Source organism: Fundulus heteroclitus, chromosome 5, assembly GCF_011125445.2.
Source record: "Fundulus heteroclitus isolate FHET01 chromosome 5, MU-UCD_Fhet_4.1, whole genome shotgun sequence".
Lineage (NCBI taxonomy): Eukaryota > Metazoa > Chordata > Actinopteri > Cyprinodontiformes > Fundulidae > Fundulus > Fundulus heteroclitus.
Genome location: NC_046365.1, coordinates 16,179,786 through 16,203,376, shown reverse-complemented (window position 1 = coordinate 16,203,376; position 23,591 = coordinate 16,179,786). Strand labels below are relative to the sequence as shown.

Below are 23,591 nucleotides of genomic sequence, written 5' to 3'. Positions count from 1 at the left end.
TCATTCGTGAACAAGACCCCAAGATACTTGAACTTCTCCACTAGAAGCTGGCCCTTGGGACTTTCCTTTTTTAAAAAGCTTATAGTTAGAGTGGCCCGCGGGCCGTAGCTTTGACACCCCTGGTTTAAACATTAGTATACCAATTTAATCAAAGGTATCTTACTAGCTGTTAATCCAGCTTAGTGTGAAAAGTTAACAAAACCATTTTAGTTTTTTAAAGTTACTTGGTATTTCATGTGTCTAAAGGTTTTGTTTCTTGCATTAAGACAGCTTTTATGAAAGTTTAACATCTAAATTGGTGGATACACACCCAAAAGTAATGTAAAAGTAACACTTTAGCAATTGGACTATTGCCAAAGGAACATTTTAGCAATATCGCGGGGGTAGCAGCTTTATAAAGGAGGCCCAGACATTCCTCTCCCCAGCCACTTGGGCCAGCTTCTCTGGGGGAATCCCAAGGCGTTCGCAGGCCAGCCGAGAGACATAGTCCCTCCAGCGTGTCCTGGGTCTTCCCCAGGCAGACACCCTGTCTACTTTTAAGACTAATCTTAAAACTATCTACGAACGTAGATCGACCGGTAAACTGAGAGCTTCGCCTTTTGGCTCAGCTCTCTCTTCACCACAACGGACCGGTACAGCGCCCGCTTCACAGCAGACGTTGCACCAATCCGCCTGTCCATCTCCCGCTCCATCTTCCCCTCATTCGTGAACAAGACCCCAAGATACTTGAACTTCTCCACTAAAAGCTGGCTCGTTGGACTTTCCTTTTTTAAAAAGCTTATAGTTAGAGTGGCTCATGTTACCCTGAGCTACCTCTATAGTTATGCTGCTATACGTTTAGGCTACTGCAGGACATCAGGATCTATTGTTCTTCAATTTTGAATGACTGTTGTCATTTCAGCTTTTAACTTTTTGATTTTTTTTTTTTCTTCATAGTAGGTACACCTGGTCTGGCGTTCTGTTAGCTGTGGCATCATCCAGGGAAGACCCGCTACTACCATCTAATGTAGAACTTCTGTGCTTTTTTGTCTCTCTTGTTGTGTCTCTGCTCTGTCTTCTGTAACCCCAGTCGGTCGAGGCAGATGACCGTTCATACTGAGCCCGGTTCTGCTGGAGGTTTTCCTTCCCGTTAATGGGGAGTTTTTTCCCCGCTGTTGCTTCATGCTTGCTCAGTAGGTAGGATTGCTGCAAAGCCATGGACAATGCAGACGACTCTCCCTGTGGCTCTACGCTTCTTCAAGAGAGAATGCTACTTGTCAAGACTTTGATGCAATGAACTGGTTCCCTTATATAGGAATTTTTTTGACCAATGTGTATAATCTGACCCAATCTGTATAATCTGATTGATTTTGACTTTGTAAAGTGCCTTGAGATGATATATTTCATGAATTGGCGCTATATAAATAACATTGAATTGAATCATCTCTTTAGACCAAGTAAACTATCACATTTTATGAGACAGTTATCTCATTTTAAAGATATAATCATCTGTTATTACTCTTAGCAGGTTAAAGCTCCATAAAAATTTTAGACCAGCTTTTAGTTTAGGGTGACCAAACGTCCGTATTTCCCGGGACATGTCCGTATTTCACGTCCTGTCCCGTAAAGCACTTTGCATTGTCTTTGTACTGAATTGTGCTATATAAATAAATTTGCCTTGCCTTGCCTTACTGAACAAGACAACTTGGTTTGTGGTTTATTTGTGGTCTCTTGCTGCCACCTGGTGGACAGGTTTGAGCAAATAATGCTGTCAAAAGATTAAAAATATATGGTTTGATGTGACTTCCCCACGCCACCACGCCGCCCTGCTCCATGGAATCCACTTGGGGCTGGAATCCACAACACACCAATATGTCTTCTGTCTCTTGACACAGTTTCATGTTGATTAGCTCAGAGGGGTAACATAGCGACCGCTTACAACAAAACATGACACTTCCTGTTGTCAGGGGGCGTGGCCTAAGCAATGTCATCATTTGACCATTGGATATTGTAGGAGACCCGATGATGATCAATCACAGAAAGTTTGGTGCCTCTGTGTGTGTCTGTGTAGGAGATATAACACTTTTATTTTTTGTGGCGAATAGGTGAACTTTGACCCCTGCCAACGCCCCTTCACCATGCTCAAAAACTCACCGTTTTGATAACTTTTATTTGGCCATGCCTTATGATCAGACTGACCGAGTTTCAAGCCGCTCACTCAAAATCTCTAGGAGGAGTTCGATCAAATACCAATGCTGTAAACGTCAAAAATGGGGTCAAAATCAGACATTCAATCTAAAATGGCCGACTTCCTGTGATATTTACACTATGACATTAATTGTAAATTCTGAGCGTCTTGGTGAGCTCTATAACTGTACCAAATTTCATGTCTCTATGATGAAGTAAGTGAATAGCAAAGGGTCCTTTGAAAATTGCTAGGTGGCGCCGTTGAGGCATTTTTCTTTTGATTTTTGTGACGACCTTAAAATACAAAATTTTTAAACAGTCTTCTTGCATCCGCCAAGTTTGGTGAGTTTTTGAGTATGATAAAGCCCCCAAAAAGGCCCCTCTTTAGGGGGGCAGAATAAAAATAATAATAATAATAATAATAATAATAATAAGAAACAACACAGAAACAATCAAAACTTTTTTAACACACCATATTTACATCCTCATCGTTATTTGGATCTGCTTATTTATTTTTACTCACCAGTCATTTTACTACTTTATGTATTTAATATTAATGCGCTCTCACCGGTCAGCGTTTCACTGGAATTGCCTGCTCGTGTTAACCGATTGCATTTGGCAAAACGACCGGCATAAAATGGAGGAAAAAAAGGTGGAAAAGAAAACAAACTGGACAGCAGTCCAGCCACAGCTCACAGCTCCGGAAGAGAACAGAGGAGTGTTGAAAAGTAAATTGGTCCTTGGATCACGATAGAAACACAGACTTTAAAGCATATTGCCGTAGATCAATGCATCTTTTGAGTCTTTGTGCTTTTACACACCAGCCTGAAGCGCTCTGTGCAGCAATCAAAAGCAAGTAGATGGCATCACACAAGCAAACTTCTAGATCACCATTTAAAGGCTACTGACATTATCATGCAATGCAGGAAAAAAAGTTATCACCTCTTTTATATGTATATTCTTTGTAAATTTCTCCACTTTTTATTCATGATTATTTAATATTTTTCCCATTATTTATTTATCCTCAATAATATTACGTTACTAGAGCCGCGCCTTAAACCCACTGGGCCGCTGAATACTAATTTATTTCCCTCTATAGGGATGATAAAGTTTATCTTATCTGCATATTAATAATTGTATGATTGTTAAAGAAGTTTATGTCCTCATTTCCTCCACTGTTTAGGTGGTGGATGAGCCAATCATCTCTTTCTGTTTCCACCATCGTCCCTGCTTAAGACCCTCTTAGGCTCCCTAAAAGTCTTCCTCATTACTCCTAGCATTTTTACACTTTAGGAGCTCTCTTACGGCCTAAGATGTTTTGTGAATACCTTTTATCTTATTGAGGTAAAACTCTAAAAAAAAAAAAAAATCTTAGAATTCGGGAAATTCTAAGTTGCTTCCTAAATTGCTAAAATTCCTAAAACATGATCATACTTTTGCCTTAAATTTGACCAGTGGTGACGTTCAAGATGTCTGTCTCTGTCCTTGTTTTTCAGGCTTTGGTGGATGTTGGGGACAAGCAGACCTCCTTTGTGGGCTCCCGTCAGTGGATTGGGTCCATTGAGGTTCAGGCTGTTCTAGACCATCTGCTTGGAGTCACTTCCAAAATCCTGTTTGTGAGGTGAAGAGGCATTCCTCAACACAACTACCAGCGAGTATTTATTTATTTTTGGTCAAAGGGATCCACGATTAGCTGTATTAGCTGTAACAATAGACATTATTTGAGAAATATCTATTTTAGATGCACGGACATTGCCATGTTGTTTATCCTACAATGCATTCTGGGTAAATGACGTATACTACGTCCTTTAGCGCTAGCTCTGTCCAGCGAAAACAGCAATGAGTTAAACCTTTTCAGTTTAAACCGGAGCACATTGAAATGGATGACAATGTAGTTATAATAATAATATTGTTGTTGTTATTATTGTTATTGTTATTATTATTATTATTATTATTATTATTATTATTATTATTATTATTATTATTAAAAAAATAAAAAAGGACAGATGACACGTACCGCTTGTAAGACTGTGGGATCCCAGCAAGTAGTGCTTTGTATTCGGTGTCAGGTCCAATAACACTTGTTTAGGGTCTGATCGGTCCGTTAACACCTGTTTAGGGTCTGTGGTTCAGTCCGGTGTCGGGCTCGTGATTTTACATTCAACACTGGTGGCACTAGCTTCGTTATTTAAAAGGGCTTCCAGTGTTGCCTGTCTCAAATTGAGTCACAAATGACTCAGTCTTTTGGACAAAAATATTGAGAACACAAATAGGGGTCCTTTGGAAGTTGACTTCTTCCAACAGCTTTTTCCAATTGAGCTTTTTTTTCACGAGGGAAGCATCGAAGACTCACCTCACCTTTTGTTGTTTTCTGTTTTGAAATTACAGTCAACAGGGACACCGTCTGGCATTGTCTAAATTTACAATGAATTAAAAAAAAACTCTGATAACTCTGTTGGTTCCAGTTTAGTAGGACCAAACCGTGTCATTAACCCAGCATGCATTGCGCAGGTGAAAAAATGGCGACCTCCATGGGTGAAAAATATAACAAAGGATATACAATTTTTGAAGGAAATATGATTTTTTACAAACAGCAATTTTAATGTCAACAGGAAAATTTCAACATATTTAGGCCAACATGTTCAACTAATTGTGGATCCTTTAAATGATGTCGATTAAGTTGACATTTATTGTCGTATTCAGTCAGGGTTCTGAGTTGGCATCCAAGGGCAGAGAACTGGCCAACCACTTTCTGTCTGAAGGAACTCCCATCATGATTGGTGAGCTACTAAATATAGTCTTGTTTTTCTTGAAACGTGTCTGAAAAGCTTTTTGAATGTGTTTAAAAAACCAATCATTTAAAAACCCTGCCTAGATACAACTCAGTAAATGCTTCTGCTTCTTTTTTTGGTGTTTTGTAGGTGGCGGAGTTTTAGCTCACACTATCTTGGGCGTAGCTTGGAGCGAGACCACCGGTGAAATCCGCTATCTCATCCTAGATCCGCATTACACTGGAGCAGAGAACCTTCAGGTTATCACGGAGAAGGTAACGGCTACAGACAGCCACCGCTGCAGATTTCTCTGTGAACTAAAAAAGATTTCATGTTCCAGGTCCTCGTCTTGATGCAAGTGTTGTCTTCCACAGGGCTGGTGTGGCTGGAAAGGACCTGACTTTTGGGATCAAACGGCGTATTACAACCTCTGTTTACCCCAGAGACCGAGAGCGATCTGAGCATAAAGCGACGTTTATTTGGACTTTACTTGGCAGCGGTTAATCTGAGATGCAGCAGTATAAACTGTTTATTTTAAATCATTTAGGCCAAGCTTGTGATTGCGTAACCAGAACCAACTGTTAATATTTTGACTGCTTCAAAGAATTGTTTCATTTAAGGATACTGATGTGCTCACTTTAATTGAAATATTCAGTAAAAATATAAAAGCTTGAATTTGTTTGTATGTGACTCGCTGATAACCTATACAGGTTACAGTTAGTAGAGATTTAGGAGGCTAGCTTCTTTCTGCAGTCCAACAATATGGCTGCTTTCAGAGGTATCCTTTTATGTAACTGTATTAATCGCATTATTACTGGTAATCTTTTATATAACTGGAGATTTCCAAAGCATTGTAAAATCAACATTTAAAAGTAGCTGTTACTTTTGTAGATTTAGTTTAATTATAACTGACCGTAGGGGATGAGGACAGGGATGGGCCCCGACATAACACCCACCCCATGTTGTTTCTAAGTTTTCTTAGGTACAGGTAGGTCTGAGAAGGCAAGACATTTACAAAGTTCCCATTAAGTCTTGTTTTTGACATTGGGAAGATGGCAAAGGCTACTCCAATAGATCACCTAGAGAACATCAGAGCTACATTAATTAGGTAATAATAAATTGTCAAAGATGATTCTAGGGAGAACATTGCAATAAATCTTTATCCTAATTATCTTTACTATGGGAACTGTTCAATGGGAGAACTGCCTAGTCATCTTTTTGCCACTTTCAAAACGTACAGTGCCTCGCAAACATATTCATACCCCTTGAACTTTTTCACATTTGGTCAAGTTACAGTCATTAACTTGAATTTTTTTTACCAAAGTAGTGCATAATTATGTTGTGGAAGGAAAAAGAGTTTCTATTCTTTATTCTTTTTTTTTTTACAACTTTTTAAAATTTCTTACAAAAAATAAATTGTATTTGCACCCCTTTGCTGAAATAGTCTTAAATAAAACCCAGCAATATCTCAGAGTTCAATTCATCAACCAAAGGTGCGGGGCAAATGAAAACCTTCCAAGAAATGATCGTCCACATGAACCTAGAATCCATGCAAAGAACGCATTAATCAGAAAAGCAGCCAAGAGATCCATTGTTACTGGAGGAGCTTCTGAGATCATCGGGTATAGTGGGAGAATTTGTTGGTAGACGAACTATTATTGTGCACTCCATGAATCTCATCTTTATGGAAGAGTGCTGTAAAGAAAGTGATTGGCGAGAGTAAATCCTCAGATTTCCTATTTACGCTTTGCCACACAGCAGACGTGACACAAGAGGCTCTGATCAGGTGACAGCGAAATTAAGCGTTCTGTCTTGCATGCAAAAGCCTAGGAGTGGTGGGGAACATAACATTAACGGTCACCCTGAAAATACTATACCCATGTTGAAACGTGACAGTTGAAGCATCCTGCTGTGGAGGGGCCTTTCTTCAGGTGAGGTTAAACACAGGGTGATCTTGGAGGAAACCCTGCCAGGGATTCAAAGGAATTGAAACTGGGGTGAAGTCCCTTTACAGCTGCACAAAGGCCATGCACATACAGCCACAGCTACAATGGAATGGTTTTAGCTCCAAGCATACCCATGTGTTAGAATGGCCCAGCCAAGGTTCAGACTTAAATCCACTTAAGAATCCAAGGTCCAACTTCACCACCGCTGTTCACAGATGCCCTCCATCCAATCTGACTGAGCTGGGGCTATTTTGCACACAAAAAAACAAAACAAAATTAAAACCGCAAGCGGTGATGAGCGGCCCTCGCAGCAAAGCGCCGCTCCGGCCTTGGCCACCGCTGGGATTTGCGCACCGCCGGCCGCCCGCCACCGCAGATGCTGTCACGCATTTTGCCCGCCCGTCCACTGGGCGATTTACACGAACGTGTTCGGCAGCGCTCCCCCACGACTCACAAAAAATCTGGTGCAGATTCACCACAACGGACCGGTATAGCGCCCGCTTCACAGCAGACGCCGCACCAATCCGCCTGTCGATCTCCCGCTCCATCTTCCCCTCATTCGTGAACAAGACCCCAAGATACTTGAACTTCTCCACTAGAAGCTGGCCCTTGGGACTTTCCTTTTTTAAAAAGCTTATAGTTAGAGTGGCCCGCGGGCCGTAGCTTTGACACCCCTGGTTTAAACATTAGTATACCAATTTAATCAAAGGTATCTTACTAGCTGTTAATCCAGCTTAGTGTGAAAAGTTAACAAAACCATTTTAGTTTTTTAAAGTTACTTGGTATTTCATGTGTCTAAAGGTTTTGTTTCTTGCATTAAGACAGCTTTTATGAAAGTTTAACATCTAAATTGGTGGATACACACCCAAAAGTAATGTAAAAGTAACACTTTAGCAATTGGACTATTGCCAAAGGAACATTTTAGCAATATCGCGGGGGTAGCAGCTTTATAAAGGAGGCCCAGACATTCCTCTCCCCAGCCACTTGGGCCAGCTTCTCTGGGGGAATCCCAAGGCGTTCGCAGGCCAGCCGAGAGACATAGTCCCTCCAGCGTGTCCTGGGTCTTCCCCAGGCAGACACCCTGTCTACTTTTAAGACTAATCTTAAAACTATCTACGAACGTAGATCGACCGGTAAACTGAGAGCTTCGCCTTTTGGCTCAGCTCTCTCTTCACCACAACGGATCGGTGCAGCGCCCGCTTCACAGCAGACGTTGCACCAATCCGCCTGTCCATCTCCCGCTCCATCTTCCCCTCATTCGTGAACAAGACCCCAAGATACTTGAACTTCTCCACTAAAAGCTGGCTCGTTGGACTTTCCTTTTTTAAAAAGCTTATAGTTAGAGTGGCTCATGTTACCCTGAGCTACCTCTATAGTTATGCTGCTATACGTTTAGGCTACTGCAGGACATCAGGATCTATTGTTCTTCAATTTTGAATGACTGTTGTCATTTCAGCTTTTAACTTTTTGATTTTTTTTTTTCTTCATAGTAGGTACACCTGGTCTGGCGTTCTGTTAGCTGTGGCATCATCCAGGGAAGACCCGCTACTACCATCTAATGTAGAACTTCTGTGCTTTTTTGTCTCTCTTGTTGTGTCTCTGCTCTGTCTTCTGTAACCCCAGTCGGTCGAGGCAGATGACCGTTCATACTGAGCCCGGTTCTGCTGGAGGTTTTCCTTCCCGTTAATGGGGAGTTTTTTCCCCGCTGTTGCTTCATGCTTGCTCAGTAGGTAGGATTGCTGCAAAGCCATGGACAATGCAGACGACTCTCCCTGTGGCTCTACGCTTCTTCAAGAGAGAATGCTACTTGTCAAGACTTTGATGCAATGAACTGGTTCCCTTATATAGGAATTTTTTTGACCAATGTGTATAATCTGACCCAATATGTATAATCTGATTGATTTTGACTTTGTAAAGTGCCTTGAGATGATATATTTCATGAATTGGCGCTATATAAATAACATTGAATTGAATCATCTCTTTAGACCAAGTAAACTATCACATTTTATGAGACAGTTATCTCATTTTAAAGATATAATCATCTGTTATTACTCTTAGCAGGTTAAAGCTCCATAAAAATTTTAGACCAGCTTTTAGTTTAGGGTGACCAAACGTCCGTATTTCCCGGGACATGTCCGTATTTCACGTCCTGTCCCGTAAAGCACTTTGCATTGTCTTTGTACTGAATTGTGCTATATAAATAAATTTGCCTTGCCTTGCCTTACTGAACAAGACAACTTGGTTTGTGGTTTATTTGTGGTCTCTTGCTGCCACCTGGTGGACAGGTTTGAGCAAATAATGCTGTCAAAAGATTAAAAATATATGGTTTGATGTGACTTCCCCACGCCACCACGCCGCCCTGCTCCATGGAATCCACTTGGGGCTGGAATCCACAACACACCAATATGTCTTCTGTCTCTTGACACAGTTTCATGTTGATTAGCTCAGAGGGGTAACATAGCGACCGCTTACAACAAAACATGACACTTCCTGTTGTCAGGGGGCGTGGCCTAAGCAATGTCATCATTTGACCATTGGATATTGTAGGAGACCCGATGATGATCAATCACAGAAAGTTTGGTGCCTCTGTGTGTGTCTGTGTAGGAGATATAACACTTTTATTTTTTGTGGCGAATAGGTGAACTTTGACCCCTGCCAACGCCCCTTCACCATGCTCAAAAACTCACCGTTTTGATAACTTTTATTTGGCCATGCCTTATGATCAGACTGACCGAGTTTCAAGCCGCTCACTCAAAATCTCTAGGAGGAGTTCGATCAAATACCAATGCTGTAAACGTCAAAAATGGGGTCAAAATCAGACATTCAATCTAAAATGGCCGACTTCCTGTGATATTTACACTATGACATTAATTGTAAATTCTGAGCGTCTTGGTGAGCTCTATAACTGTACCAAATTTCATGTCTCTATGATGAAGTAAGTGAATAGCAAAGGGTCCTTTGAAAATTGCTAGGTGGCGCCGTTGAGGCATTTTTCTTTTGATTTTTGTGACGACCTTAAAATACAAAATTTTTAAACAGTCTTCTTGCATCCGCCAAGTTTGGTGAGTTTTTGAGTATGATAAAGCCCCCAAAAAGGCCCCTCTTTAGGGGGGCAGAATAAAAATAATAATAATAATAATAATAATAATAATAAGAAACAACACAGAAACAATAGGCCTTCGCAGCGCTTCGCTGCTCGGGCCTAAAAATCCCCACTCAAACACAGAGATGGATAGATCTTTGCCTTTGGATGCTTTTCTTCTACTTTACAATCATGTGCTACGTTGTTGGTCTGTCCTGTAAAGTCCCAATAAAACACGGGGAAGTTTGTGGCAGTGGTGAGACAAAATAGGAAATTTGGAGCACGAATATGGTATGTAGAACAAACTGTATCTGACCAAAGTTTGAGCTGTACTAATCCGGTTGTTTGATATGAAGGCCTCGCTTTGAACAGACCAGAAAATTTAGCATTTGGTGGAAAAAGGGACATAAACAAAATACAATAATTTACACATAGATCCATTAAGTCACAAGTAGGATTTCTTTGTTTATTCAGCATTTATTTTCCAAGAGCTTTCTGCTTAACTGCGAATCTGATGTAAAAAAATGTCCTTCAGTAAATCCCCATCTCTACATTGGTGTGTGTGTATATATATATATATATATATATATATATATATATATATATATATATATATATATATATATACATACATTTCTGGGACAATAACAAGTTGGTGCTATTCTCCCAGGACATCGGCATCCCATAAGTGTGTCACTCGTATTTGATTATGTAGTAAAGATTAAAACCATGACAGATTGTAATTTCAGGGGATGTGTCTTCAGATAATACCTTCCTTGTTGAAAGGACTTCTTCCCAATGTTCTTATTTCAGCGGGATAGATTACCAAGCAAACACTGCAACAAAAGATTGTTGTTTTGTAGCTACCTTATTCCTGTATTATTCACATTTGCCCAAAATCTTTATAAGCAAAGAATCTGTCTCGTTTTCTTTTCTGTTTCATTTTTGAGTAATTTAATATTGAACATAGAGTGGCTTTAATGTTGATATTGATATGTTCTTTATAAGGCTCTGCGTTGTAGAAAACTCTCAAATTCCTTTTTATTAAAATACAAATAAACATTTGCCAGTATATGATTGTAGGAATCATATGTTGGTATTTTAATCGATGTTTAATGCGCTGGGAAAGTATTTTCTTATACAAGGAAATTAAACTAAACTAACTAAAACTTGAAATAAGTGCGAGCCTTTATTAACTGGTTCTGGAAACTACTCACCGCATCATTTTCTGTTGCCAATAAGTTACCATTCTTCGGATTTTTTATTTATTTATTTTGTTAATAAAGCCATTTTCTATCTAAAATATATTGTTGGGTATTTTCCAAATAAAAAAAAAGAAAGAAAAGAAAAACGGAGTCTAAAGCCTCTTTTTAAGTATTTATATTTTAACGTCCATACTCCTCTCTCTTTTTTATATATAAATATACATTTTTATTTACTTTTTGCCCCTTAAAACCTGCACACGCGAGCCATTTATTTATCAGTAGGCCTATTTCTTTGTTACCAGGTCTGGCCATTTATATGATTTATTTACGCGTCATTTCAATTGATTTGTTTTAAATTTTCGTGTAAACACTTTTCGATAACAAAAAAGAAAATAAAAATCTGTTCTTGTTTCATCGGCCGCTTCACATCAAGCCCGGAGTTCCTGCGCGACCGTTACCAGGAAGTGACGTTGCGTAGCTACTAGCAGCGTTGTCTGTTTGTGGACACTGGCGCGTCGGCGTCGGTGGATTTTACTCAGGTTGTTGCCAACCGCCAGTAAATCCAAGAATAAGAAGAAGATTTTACTCAGACGTTAGAAGCCGCGCGCTGCCCTCGACAGGTAGGACGCTGCGTCAGGTCTGTGGCTAAAGGAAATCACCTCCGCCGGGTAAGCCAGCCACAAACATGTCTGCTGTCATGTGTTTTAGGGGGCTTTAGATGTGGAGTTCGGTACCGCGCGGTGTGAAAATCGTGCCGTGTCGACGTTGGCTGATATTAAACCCTGGAAATGACTTTTTTGTTCCAGTGGCCAACTTTTTGAAGCATTTCTTTCGAGCCTTCGTCCTCGGGCTGCATTATTCTGCAACGACCCTGACTTTGAAGTTGACCATAAATGTGTCCAGAGGTCCGTCATCTGCCAGCCCTCACATTGAAATCAGGCCTGTTAAAGCAGAGACGGCTCCATTCCTCCTGGGAAGCTGCCCTGCGTCTTTTACATGTGTCCTTGCTCCAAAAACCTGGAATCCAATAGCTCCTCAGTCTCCCACCAAAGCTCTCCGGCCACAATCAAAACAGAAATCTGTTGTTTTTAACTCTTACACAAACATTACAGCACCGTTTTCTTGTGGTGCTGGTTTGCGTTTTTTTAGCCCTGTAACAATATGATCTGTGAGAATAATAGCTTCACTTCCCTCAGAGGACTGGGCAGCTGGTATCGCTCTGTTATTAAGATTAAATAAAATGTAGTACAGCCATTCTTCTCTCGGTCACGTGGAAACTTCTGCTTCCATCATCACTTTGCAGTAAAGTGGCTTCAGAGGCAAGCACTGCAAAAACAGATCTAAAAATAAGTAAAATGTTCTTAAATTTTGTGTTTCGGTCCTTGATTTGAGCAGGTAAATAATATTATCTGCCAGTGGAATGAGTATTTTGACCCCTAAAATAAGATAATTAGACATCCTGCACTTGAAATAAGGTGACGGAGATGAGTTTTTCCTATTTTAAGTGCAAAAGTCTTATTCCATTGGCAGATTATCTTATTTACCTGCTCAGATCAAGGACAGATACACTCATTTTAAGAAAATATAACTTATTTTTAGTTCCATTTTTGCAGTGAGTAGGTTGATGCTAGTTGCATCGCACCTGCATCAACAGTTTATTAAACCACCCAGAACCTTAAAGAGGGAGAGAGCTTCAGGGTCCCGCCTAAAAAAATAAATAAATAAAAAAAGTGGCAGGATTTGCTTATGGGATCAGGTTGCCGCCAGTGCTGAGCTTGCTTAGGAGTGGCAGCAGCCGGGTACGTGTGAGGGTCTCTGTCCTGACAGTGAAGAGGTCCAACGCTACCGTGAGTCCTGTCATCCATTTAGCTCTTGCTGCAGCTTAGCGTCACGGCTGTGTTTGTTTTTTTCTTCATCAGGTGTCTGACTTCAACCGTTTGGCTTTCGTGTCTGCGCTTATTTTGGCTGCTCGGCGGTGACGGATCACTGGATCTACAGAAAAGTTCTCCAGGCGTACTAAATGTAAATTCTTTCTTTCTTTTTTCGGATTGTTCTCTCGTGCAAACAAGTTTTAAGGGTTCGTAACAACAAGCCCGTGGTGGGCGGTAAGACAGCATATTGTCCAAAGCAGGAAACAGTTCGCTGGGGGAGTTGTACTTGATGAGTTTAAGAAAGAAAAGGCCCTGGAACTTGAGGTTTTAACGTTGCACTCTGAACACCCTGCAGGTTCTGCGCGTTTGGGACGGCGCTGTCATGTTGAACCCCGGTGAACTGGAAGGCGAGGTGGACCACTCCTTTTTCGACAGCGACTGCGACGATGGCAGTGGCGAGAAGACCGAGAAGGGCTCGAAGGCGGGAAAGCGAGGTGCGAGCGCACGTGGCAGGTTACCCGAAGAACACCCTGGACACCCCGCCGCCGATCGGTCCCCAGGGGCCGGACGGACGGGAAGACACTCGAGGAAAACGGAAAACGACGACAGAGGCAGCACGGCCGCTCTGTCGTCGGGGTCTCTTGTACCAAACGACGCCGTCCGCGAAGGCGAAGGTGATTCAAATCGGCCCTCTGGAAGACCCAGTGGGGCGTTTTTGGCCCTGCTGGCCGACATGCCAAACGGGGGGCATAACCGGACGCCGAATAAGACCGAAGACGGCGCCCCGGCGTTCCCTGCGACCTCAAAAAACGAGCTGTCTCACAGAAAAGCGGCCAAACCCCCTGGCCCCGCTTCAAACGAGGCGAGCACAGACGCAGATTCGGAGAGTTCCTGCAGCAGTCAGAGGGGAGCGTCCGCCTCCTCCAGCCTCCCCAAGGCCACCAGGTCTTCCGCGCGCCGCAGAGCAAGAGGCAGCAGACGAGGCTCTGCTGAGTCCCAGCACCCAGCCAACTCCAGTACGGACGAGTCGGACGGCTCGGTGACGGACGTGAGCCCCCTCTCCTCTGCTGACTCCAGCTCGCTGCAGTCGTCCAGCTCAGAGGCCGAGGGAGAACGCCGCGCAGAGCAGGAGGAGGAGCAGGAAAGTGCGCCCTCCAGTGGCTTCAGCAACATGCACCGAGAGGAGGACTCCCCTCCGGATGGAGACGAATGTGAGTGAGAGGGACTGTTAGTTCCTTTCAGTAATGTTTGCAGCGCTCACATCAGCGTCTGAGTCATCTTTATTGGCCGATGACAACAGGGAGTCAGATGGATGACCTTTTCGCACAGCTAGTTCTATTAATACGTTTTAAAAAAAAGAGTAAACCTAAACTAAAATGGTCTCTGAGCGGTTATATCCAAAGGTATTTGAGGGAAATTTTCGTTTTTTTTTAATCAAATTTGAAAAGCGAGAAACATATTAGGCAACCAAAAATGTGTAGTGCACCTAATTTTCCTCTTTGGTCTTTTTTCTTTTTGCAGAATAGGATAACTGCAGTAGAGATACACTGCCTTGATTATGTTCCCACTTGTTCCTCTTTTGCCGTAGTACACCCACAAATTTAAATGGTAGTTCTCGAGTTTTATGTTAAAGACCGAAGCAAAGTAATCCCCACAGCATGATGCCGCCACCACCATGCTTTATGGTGGGAAAGGTGAGTTCAAGGGGACGCGCTCTACCACCTCTCACAGCGCAGTGCGTGGAGACCAAAATGCCTTTCATCTTCTCACTCTTCCATAAGGGCCAGAGTGGTGTGGAGTTCACATTTAATAGTTGAGGTTTTTTTTTTTTTCACAGTTTCAAGTGTGGACTGTTTTAGCTCTAGAGTTCCCGTGGACCTCTGGGCTGCGTCTCTGCAGGCGTCTCCTTGCTCAGCCTGTCAGCTTTGCTCCCTCTTTCCATCCTCACATGGAGGCTCGACCAGCGTTCTTTGAGACGTCCAAAGCTCGGGATGCTTTGCTTTAAACCTTTTGGTCTCCCTGCACTGCAAAAACAGAACTAAAAATAGGTAAAATTTTCTTGAAATTAGTGTATTTGTCCTTGATTTGAGCAGGTAAATAAGATTATCTGCCAATGGAAGGAGTAATTTTACCCCTAAAATAAGATAATTAGATATAATGCTCTTGAAATAAGATGATGGAGATGAGTTCTTCCTATTTTAAGTGCAAAAATCTTATTCCATTGGCAGAAATATTTTATTTACCTGCTCAAATAAAGGACAAATACACTAATTTCAAGAAGATTTTAAACTTATTTTAGTTCTGTTTTTGCCGTGTGAGGAAGTTTGTTCACTAATGTTCTCTAGTAAACTCCTCAGAGGCCTTCAGAGAACAGCTGGTTTAGTACTGAGCCTAGTGTCTCTGTTTACATATTAAGGAACTCCTGAGGGGGGCATCGGCGTTTCATTCAAGGTTATATAGGTTCCATAGAGATGCTTGCCTCAGTTAACAGATTTTGAAGTAAAAACTTTCAGCTTCCAATAAATAAATAAAAAAGGGACAATATGATTGTTGAAGATGAGCCTTTTTTTTGTTTTCTTTTTGTTCTCCGTATGTGTCGGGGGGTTTTTAGATTGGAGAACCCAGCAGAACTCTTGCCCCTCATGAGCGGGTTCTGGACAAACTGACCGAATGTGCTTGCTTGCTCCCGTTCAGGCTCCTTCAGACTAGAAAGTCAGCTGGAGCATAAGCTGGCGCTGCACTGTCCCGGAGGGAGGAACCGGAAGAACTTCTCCTTCTCCAACGACGAGGTCCGACGCATAGACGGCGAGAACCAGCGGCTCCTTCGGGAGCTGTCGCGTCTCTCTCCGGGGCCCAGGTCGGGAAAGGCTCCTAGCAGCAGAAGCAAGGTGTCCAGTAACTCTCCCGTGACCCGCCTCTCGCACAGCGCGCTGAACAGGCAGCGGGAGCAGCGCCGCATCGAGCGGGAGAACCTGGTGAGTCGTTTCCCTGAAATCCCGAAGGCTTCATTTTTGTGGTTTTATTTATTTTGTTTCATCGCTTCACCATATCTGCCATTTTCCCTCCAAAGGAAATTCATAGGAGACCTTTTGATCAGACTTTTTAGAATCCACCTCAGCTTACCTAGGCCAGAGTTAAAGTTGATCAAAAAGCCTCAGAGGAAATGATTCCTGTCAGTTTACAAAGCCGTCCTTTTATTGCTGTTCCTTAATTGTGGATCTGGCTCAAAATATCAAAACATGTTGCTCCTGTAACGACGGGTTGTTTAACCATTTCATCTGCAGGTATCGCAGCCTATTTTCCTATAATAACGGGTTGTCTGAAGCCAATAGAAGTGTGTCAGTTTTATATTTGAATGTTTGGTTTTGAAATGTTTCTGTGCCTTACAGAGGCATTCAGAGCCATTTCACTTTTCCACATTCTGTAGCATTACAGCCACAAACTTCAGTGTAGAAATGTGCCAAAAGCTGTGTAGCGGAAGGGAAATCACACAAGGGTTTCCAGACCTACTTTTGCCATAAATATTGCCTGGAAAAGGTGGTCAGCGTTAGCGCTCAGACCCTCGTGTTTCAGCACTTTGTGGAACGGGCCGATGCCGTTATTCCATCTGCAAGAAGCCCCGCAGCATGACGCCGTCACCTCCAGCTTTAACCTTTGGGATGCCGAGTGCAGGCTGGTGTGCAATCTAGGTTTTCCATCCTACAATGTGCTTTTCCTATAAGTAGGGCTGGACGATATGAAAAAAAAAACATATAGATTAAATAGATATCGTATTGATCGATATTGATAATTATCAACAAATACAAAACATATATTTTAAGTGCAGCCCTGGCCATTTTATGCTGTTGCTTAGCGACCTATGTTTAGATCTGAATTCAAACTTAACCCTTTATTCAATCAACTCTTTACCAAAACTACAAGTATTTAAATACTTGTAGTTTTAAATACTACAAGCATTTAAAAAAGAAAAAAAAGAACCCGTATGCTCTCTGAACTCTTTGAAGGGGGCGGAGCTTGGTGATGGAGCGTTCTTGGATGTGTGTTTGTAATTGGTTGGGAGGATATAATGACTGTAATATTATTCTACATGGCTAAAATGCATAAGGAAGGAAAACTTTTTTTCTGTTGAACCTTTTTTCTATCATCGATATACGTCTATCGATCGATTTAAATATTGTTGTTGAATTATCGTCCAGCCCTACTTATAAGCCAAGATGTTTGTTGTTCTTATCTAGCCAGAACAGCTTTTTACTAAAATAAAAGTAATAAAAAATACCCATAACCTAAAATATAAGTTAATTTTTTTTCCCCTGCCTTTTTTTAATTTGACATAATTCTTGCAAAATACACAATTGTGTCACAGCAATGCCGTGCCTTAGCCTTTGATTTGCTTATTTCTCTCATTTTCCTAGCATAACACAGCTACCACGGTGTGAATCATTAGTTCAAGGTGACGATGTGTCCGTGTCAGTTTTCCATTGCTTTCAGCATTTTGAATGCAGGCTAAAAGTCCAGTGTAGGTCTCATCTGACCACAACACCTTCTTCTACATGTCTGCCGTCTCCCCTAATTGGTTGAACGAGTCTGAATGCTTTACCGAGGCTATAGCACCACAGGGACAGAGCCGGCCCACCAAGGACCCCCAGTGTAAGCCGCAGGACGTTAATGATCTGCTACTGATGACTTGTCTGAAAAAGCCAGCACACCCTCAGAGGTTTAGTGGGCTTGAGAACTTGGCAAGCTGGCCTCCTCATTTTAAACAGGTGGTCGTAATGTTGTGGCTGATTGGCGTGTACGTCCTGTGAAATATACCAATGGTTTAGGTTTAGTAGGGGTCGGGCTGAGAGCACACCCCTGAAAGCAGATCCTGATGAAATTTGATAGATGGAAGCAGGTGGCGGGTTCGCAGCGGGCGCTACTGAGAGACATTAGGAGAGCTTTCAGGCTCTGCACATCTATCCACTCCCTCCGTATCTCATCTATTTACTGTAGTCGTCAGCATTAAAAACCCCACATTTAGATGATGAGCGCCGTTAAAGAATCACTCTGGAAACGGCATTGAATTAGTAGCTGCCAGCTAGCGGCGGGTTTCCAAGTGACGATTCTCTGTGTTTTCATGCTTTTATGCCAGGTTGGTTAAATGTCTCGTTTATTTATAGCTGGGAGATCATAACTCTGGTAAACGTTGCTAAAATTGGAGGAGTTTCAGTGGTTTTCAGGACAAACTGTTCTCTCTGAAGTCCGTCTTGGGAGGAGTGCGTTTCGCCTCCTCTATTCTTGGAGAAGAGTAACTGAATCTGACTTGTGATCCGAGTGTTTCCACGGCACATCACACATGCAACACGCATCATTTGGTTTATCAAGAACTGAAAATGTAGGCCGTAGATGAAATTTAAGGAGCTTTTTAAGGCCTTATGAATGCCTTTGATTCAAAAATCTTATAGCAGTTAATATATATGTATATATATACACACACGGATGAGTAATTATTTTTTGTTAGTGCTGGATCTTACCATGAAGCCCCTCCGTTGTGTACTCTGGGTCTCTGTAGTGCATTTATTAACGTACATTTATGTTTCACACTGTTGAGCTGACACCTTCAAAATTATTTAGATTTCTGCAGAACGTATTTGTTTTTGTACAAATTTTTTTTTTCATGTTTGACAATTGTAGGCAGCTGTAAACGATTTGTGTGCTACACATGTTGATTTAGGACAAATTGTTCCTGCTGCTTTCCATTTGTCAAAACAAACCACATTATACGCGCTCTTCGTAAGTCACCTTCTTGGACCAAAATGAACCATTTATGTCTGTCGGAGTCATCTTTTGTGTTTTTCATATATGCAACTAAACTGATATTAATGAACTGTACCTTTAGTAATGGTCAGTAAAATGGCTAAATATGCATTTAGAAAACTGTAGACTCAACACTGACTAAACTCTCGATGTAGGAGCCTCATTTTAGTGACTTGTTAAGAAAGCAGTCATCGTTTAGTCGATAACGTTTCGACGCCTATCCAGGAGTCTTTGTCAGTTCTGGTGGCTCGCACTTGAGCTAGTTCGGTGTCAGTGTTTGTTAGCGGGATGTTTCATGACACAAAGGTCTCGATGTTTTCCACAGGCTTTCCTAAAGAGACTGGAGTGTGTCAAACCCACCCCCGGTCTGAAGCGCTCTGAACAACTGGCAGACCACCAGCGGCTGGCCGGGTACCCGGGCGTTCAATCACCTCCCACCTACAGGAGCTCTTGCAGAACATCCTCAAGTAAATGTTTTTAAATCAGCTGTATATCAATGTGTATATCAACTGTTTTGAGAGCAAATCTTTTTATTAATTGCGGGTACCACAGAGTTCAGTTAAAGCTAGAGCCGGCGATTTTCCAGGGAATATTCCCCAAGTCCCTTTTTTGATTAACTGCGCATGTGCAGGACCGTCCGACCTGTCAGGAAGGAAGGACCATTTTATCCATTATAATAAAAATTGTTGCGCATCTGTAGAACTTGACTGCAACCCATTCTAGTGTCGCTGTGGTTGGATGTTTAGTGTTGTTTTCCTGCTGGAAATTTTCACTGAACAGCTGTACCATGATTTACTGAGATCAAACACAAATGGATCCTGTTTACTTGATAGGGGACCTATAAAGACAATCAGCTGCATAGGATTTTATTTAGGAGTATCAGATTAACAGCGGTCTGAATACAAAACACATCTCCCTTTTCAGATCGTTTTCCTTTCACTTCACAATTTTGTACAATTTTGTGTTGGCATATCGCATAAAATCCTAGTCAAAGACCTTGAAGTTTGGGGTTTTAATGAAAAAAATAAAATCTTCAAGGGGGACGAATACCTTTACAAGTCCCTTTAAGCTTATATATTCCCACCTTTCATATTTTATGTAGACCAGCTACATTTCTGAAGAAAGTACAATGTGAAGAATTTACTGAGGCAGCATCGCATTCGAGGTAAACGTGCAGCTTAAAGCTGCTGCTGTGCGCCTAAATGTGGCCCGTATGGACTTTGAAGTACTCGGATGTTGATTTTTCAATCAGAGAAAAGGAGGCTCAGCATGCGGTGGAGAGCAGCAGCCCTCTTAAGATGAAGCTGCGTGGTTTTTATCGCCCGTCTGAGCTGCTGCTTCCAGATGGCTGCAGAGATGTAATCACCTCAAAGAGAGGACATTACAGCAGCCTGGAGCAGCTGCACGCTCTTCCTGGGAATCCCTCCTTCATGTGTCAGTAACTTGTTTAATGTCCCTGCTCTTATCATTTCATAGCTTTTTAATTTTGGTAAAGTCTTGCTCTGGTGTGAGAAATCAATATTCCTACAATGATGATAAAATGAAGTAGTGGATTCACTTGTTACGTTCATGCTAAAAAAAAAAAAATATTTGGGTTTGTGTCTGAATTCTTTCCCTCCAGCTTTAACAAGTTGCCGGCCGGTGAGCTCCAGAGCCGCTCTCACCAACACGGACTCCAGCATCACGCCTGTTCCCAGGTCAGCGAAGCTGAGCGCGGCGAGCCGTCCAGCCTGGTGCTAACAGCGCTGCTGATCAAGAGCATCTCGCTTCCTATTATTACTGCCACTTTTAATGTTGATCCATTTGTACAGTGCAAAACCTAGAAGATATTTATATTGTTTCAACATAAAGCTGCTCTACTGTGTTTCTTTTCTTTTCTGCTCCTTTGGTCAGTTGTACTGCGGTTTATGCTTTGAAATCAAAGCCATTCGTAAATCTCTACGTCTAGTTTAGTCCTCTTAATACAACCGCAACTCTTTGCAGCAGCTGATTGCAAAGTATCTGCTTCAAAAATATATAGTTGTTGCTTTAGTTTGATATTGCTGCAGTGTAATATTTTAACTAAAACAAAGTGAGAAATGATTTGAATTGTTACTGTTTACACTCGGTTATTGTTTGTGATCTACTAAATCATTGTTTTGAGGAAATAAACACACTATGTCTTCGTTTGTGGTTTTTGTCAGAGTTAAAAGGGTGACATAAACCTTTAAGATGTACACTTTCCAATTATTACAGAGTTGTCAAAAACATCAATACTCTAAAAAGTATCAATGCTCAAAAGCTGTATCCGGATACAATACTAATTTGGCATGGTATCGATACTAAGTATTTTTCATTTGAGGCAAATGAAGAGTCCTTTTAAAGCGGTAGCAATGAAGTCACACAGCTCAACACACTAGGCCAAACATCTCAAGGACTGGCCTTCATGATGAATTCTGACAGATTAATAAAGTTGCTTTTCATAATTTAATTTAATAAACATATTACTGATGTTAGCGTGACATTTGGTCCGCTTTAATGTTGTGTGATTGGCTGTAGCTAGCATGCTACTGGGCATGTGTGATATTTGGGTTATTTATTTAGCATTTATTTAGACACTTATTAAACTAGCATCTGTCATTCTGTTGAAAAAGCACGTTCCATGTTGAGATTGAATTAGGGGAGTTTTTATGTTAAGATATTTTTTTATGCCTTTGTCTTTTTCCCAGTGGTATTGAAAATGTATCGAATATTTTCCTGGGTAAAGATATTGAGTAAGAAATTTTAGTGTCGTGACAAACCTAAGGCTAGTACAACGGAGAGTCACAGGGCAGTTACGTTTTACTATATTTGGGATGCAGTCGTTTGAAAGTACTCATTCTCCTCAAACTTTTAAACCTCACACCTGCAAACCTCATGTGTGCTACATTGTAATTTAATGTTATCGACCAACACACTGTAGTATTGATAAAAAAAATTTTAAATGCTTTAGATATATAAAAAATAATTAAACCTGAAAAGAGTGGTGTGCACAAGTAGTCGGCCTCCCTTACTCTAGAGAACCTCAAAATAAAATCAAGTGCAACAACCAGCTGCTTCCAGAAGTCACCTGTCATGTGGCCCTTGGTCTTCATCGCCAGGAAGACTAAGGACCACATGACAGGTCGGGGATAAAGTTGTTTAAAGCTGGGATATTTACTGCGCATCAACAGGACGGTAGCAGCGTCATGATGCGTCGGGCTCCTCTTTCTGGACCTCGTTTCAATGAAGACGGCGGGCCAACCACAGGTGTCCTTAAATAATGATTTTGTGTTTGCTTTTTCAACAACTATGTTAAACCAGGTGTGTTTGCTGAGTAAACGCCGCTGGTAAATGAAACTTGACTCGTCAGTGATGAGTGAACGGCAGCAGAAGCGATGATAAGGACAACAGAGAGACTGGATTATAGAATGAGACTTTATTCACAATAAATTAATGTTTAAGGTGGAATACAAGGGTCAGAGTAGTCACAGCATATCATAGGGGCCTCGGCCGCTCCTTGATACCAACGTGAGGAGCGTTTGGCCTGTATCATAGTCTGTGTCATCACATTGTGTCCATCAGCTGGTTAAAACTGAGACTGCCTTTACGCAGGAGGCTGATGGTATTTATTTACACATTTCTGATAAGGCGTACACCCATCCGTCCTACCTCAGCATAGGAGAGGTAGCCTACACACCCAGATTCTTAAATTCACCGGGTCGGTGTCACCGTATCACAAAAAATTAAATAAAAATTAAGACCTAAACAAAAGTGAAGGGGGTTCCCTAAAGAGTTGGGAGTGTGTGCTTAGTAGGTGAACTTCTTGATCTCATCGTACAGCACCAGCACAAAGGCACCACCCATGCCTCTGATCACGTTAGACCAGGCCCCCTTGAAGAAAGCCCGTCCTCCCTCGTCTTTGAGGATCTTCTTCCAGCAGTCAATTGTGCCCTTGTACATAATATCCGCTGCGGGAAATCAAACGGCACCATTAATATCCACATATTGGTGCATAATGCACCCAACCACGGTTTTGCTCAAGCAACATTTACAGGCAGAGGAGACACTCACCTCCTTTACGTCCGGACTGCATCATCATGCGACGTCTGACGGTGTCGAAGGGATACGAGACGATACCTGCTGCCGCCGTGACAGTCTGGGCGATCATCCAGCTGATGAAGATGTGTGTGTTCTTGGGATCTGGCAGCATGCCTACAGGAGGGAGGTCAGAGTGTTAAAAACGCACAAAGAGCAAGTGGTGGGACATATCACGGCAGCGACGGTTTTTGATACGGGTCATATGGGTGATAGCCCAGGGCGGCATAAGAAGAGGAGGATAAAAAAAGTTCAGTTGCACCTGGAACAAGTTTTCTATTGCTTCAATGCTTTTGCAGAGTCTACAGGGAGCGGGAGCCCCCTGCTTGCAGATGAGAACAGGGAGACTCACCTTTCGTGCAAGAGCCACCATTGTGCCACAATCTGTGTCCACCGGGTTTGTTTGCTCACCTTTTGCTGTGTCAAAGCATCCAAAGTAAGCAGCTCTGTAGATGATGATGCCCTGTACTGAGACGTTGAACCCGAGGTAAAGACCCTTGAGGCCGTCGGATTTGAAGATCTTGGAGATGCAGTTTCCGAGGCCGGTGAACTCCCTCTCAGCTGGGCCCTTGCCGATGTCGGCAGCCAGCCTCGTCCTGGCGAAGTCGAGCGGGTAGACGAAGCAGAGAGAAGTGGCCCCAGCGGCGCCGCCGGACGCG

General features: G+C 42.1%; 3 protein-coding genes across 4 annotated transcripts; 2 read left to right on the top strand and 1 right to left on the bottom strand.

Moving 5' to 3' along the window:
• The first annotated feature begins 3,623 nt into the window (after nucleotides 1–3,623).
• LOC118563139 (ufm1-specific protease 2-like) lies at nucleotides 3,624–5,612 on the top strand. The gene is made up of 4 exons (XM_036137025.1): nucleotides 3,624–3,787; nucleotides 4,870–4,946; nucleotides 5,088–5,212; nucleotides 5,312–5,612. Exons 1-4 carry the CDS (start codon nucleotides 3,636–3,638, stop codon nucleotides 5,396–5,398), a joined length of 441 nt encoding a protein of 146 aa, XP_035992918.1. The 5' UTR covers nucleotides 3,624–3,635; the 3' UTR covers nucleotides 5,399–5,612.
• Nucleotides 5,613–11,633: 6,021 nt separating this feature from the next.
• On the top strand, nucleotides 11,634–21,001 carry cfap97 (cilia and flagella associated protein 97). Of its 2 annotated transcripts, none has more exons than XM_036137010.1 (5): nucleotides 11,634–11,790; nucleotides 13,090–13,192; nucleotides 13,397–14,252; nucleotides 15,736–16,016; nucleotides 19,163–21,001. In XM_036137010.1, exons 3-5 carry the CDS (start codon nucleotides 13,424–13,426, stop codon nucleotides 19,316–19,318), a joined length of 1,266 nt encoding a protein of 421 aa, XP_035992903.1. In that variant the 5' UTR covers nucleotides 11,634–11,790; nucleotides 13,090–13,192; nucleotides 13,397–13,423; the 3' UTR covers nucleotides 19,319–21,001. The 2 variants fall into 2 exon arrangements, with proteins under 2 accessions (XP_035992903.1, XP_035992902.1); XM_036137009.1 differs by having other exon boundaries at nucleotides 11,634–11,838.
• Nucleotides 21,002–22,254: 1,253 nt separating this feature from the next.
• Nucleotides 22,255–23,591, bottom strand: slc25a4 (solute carrier family 25 member 4; the record flags this gene model as incomplete). The annotated part of the gene is given in 3 exon segments (XM_036137015.1): nucleotides 22,255–22,805; nucleotides 22,909–23,049; nucleotides 23,344–23,591. Coding segments are annotated over 3 exon segments (550 nt in total), but the record flags the coding sequence as incomplete, so codon positions are not given.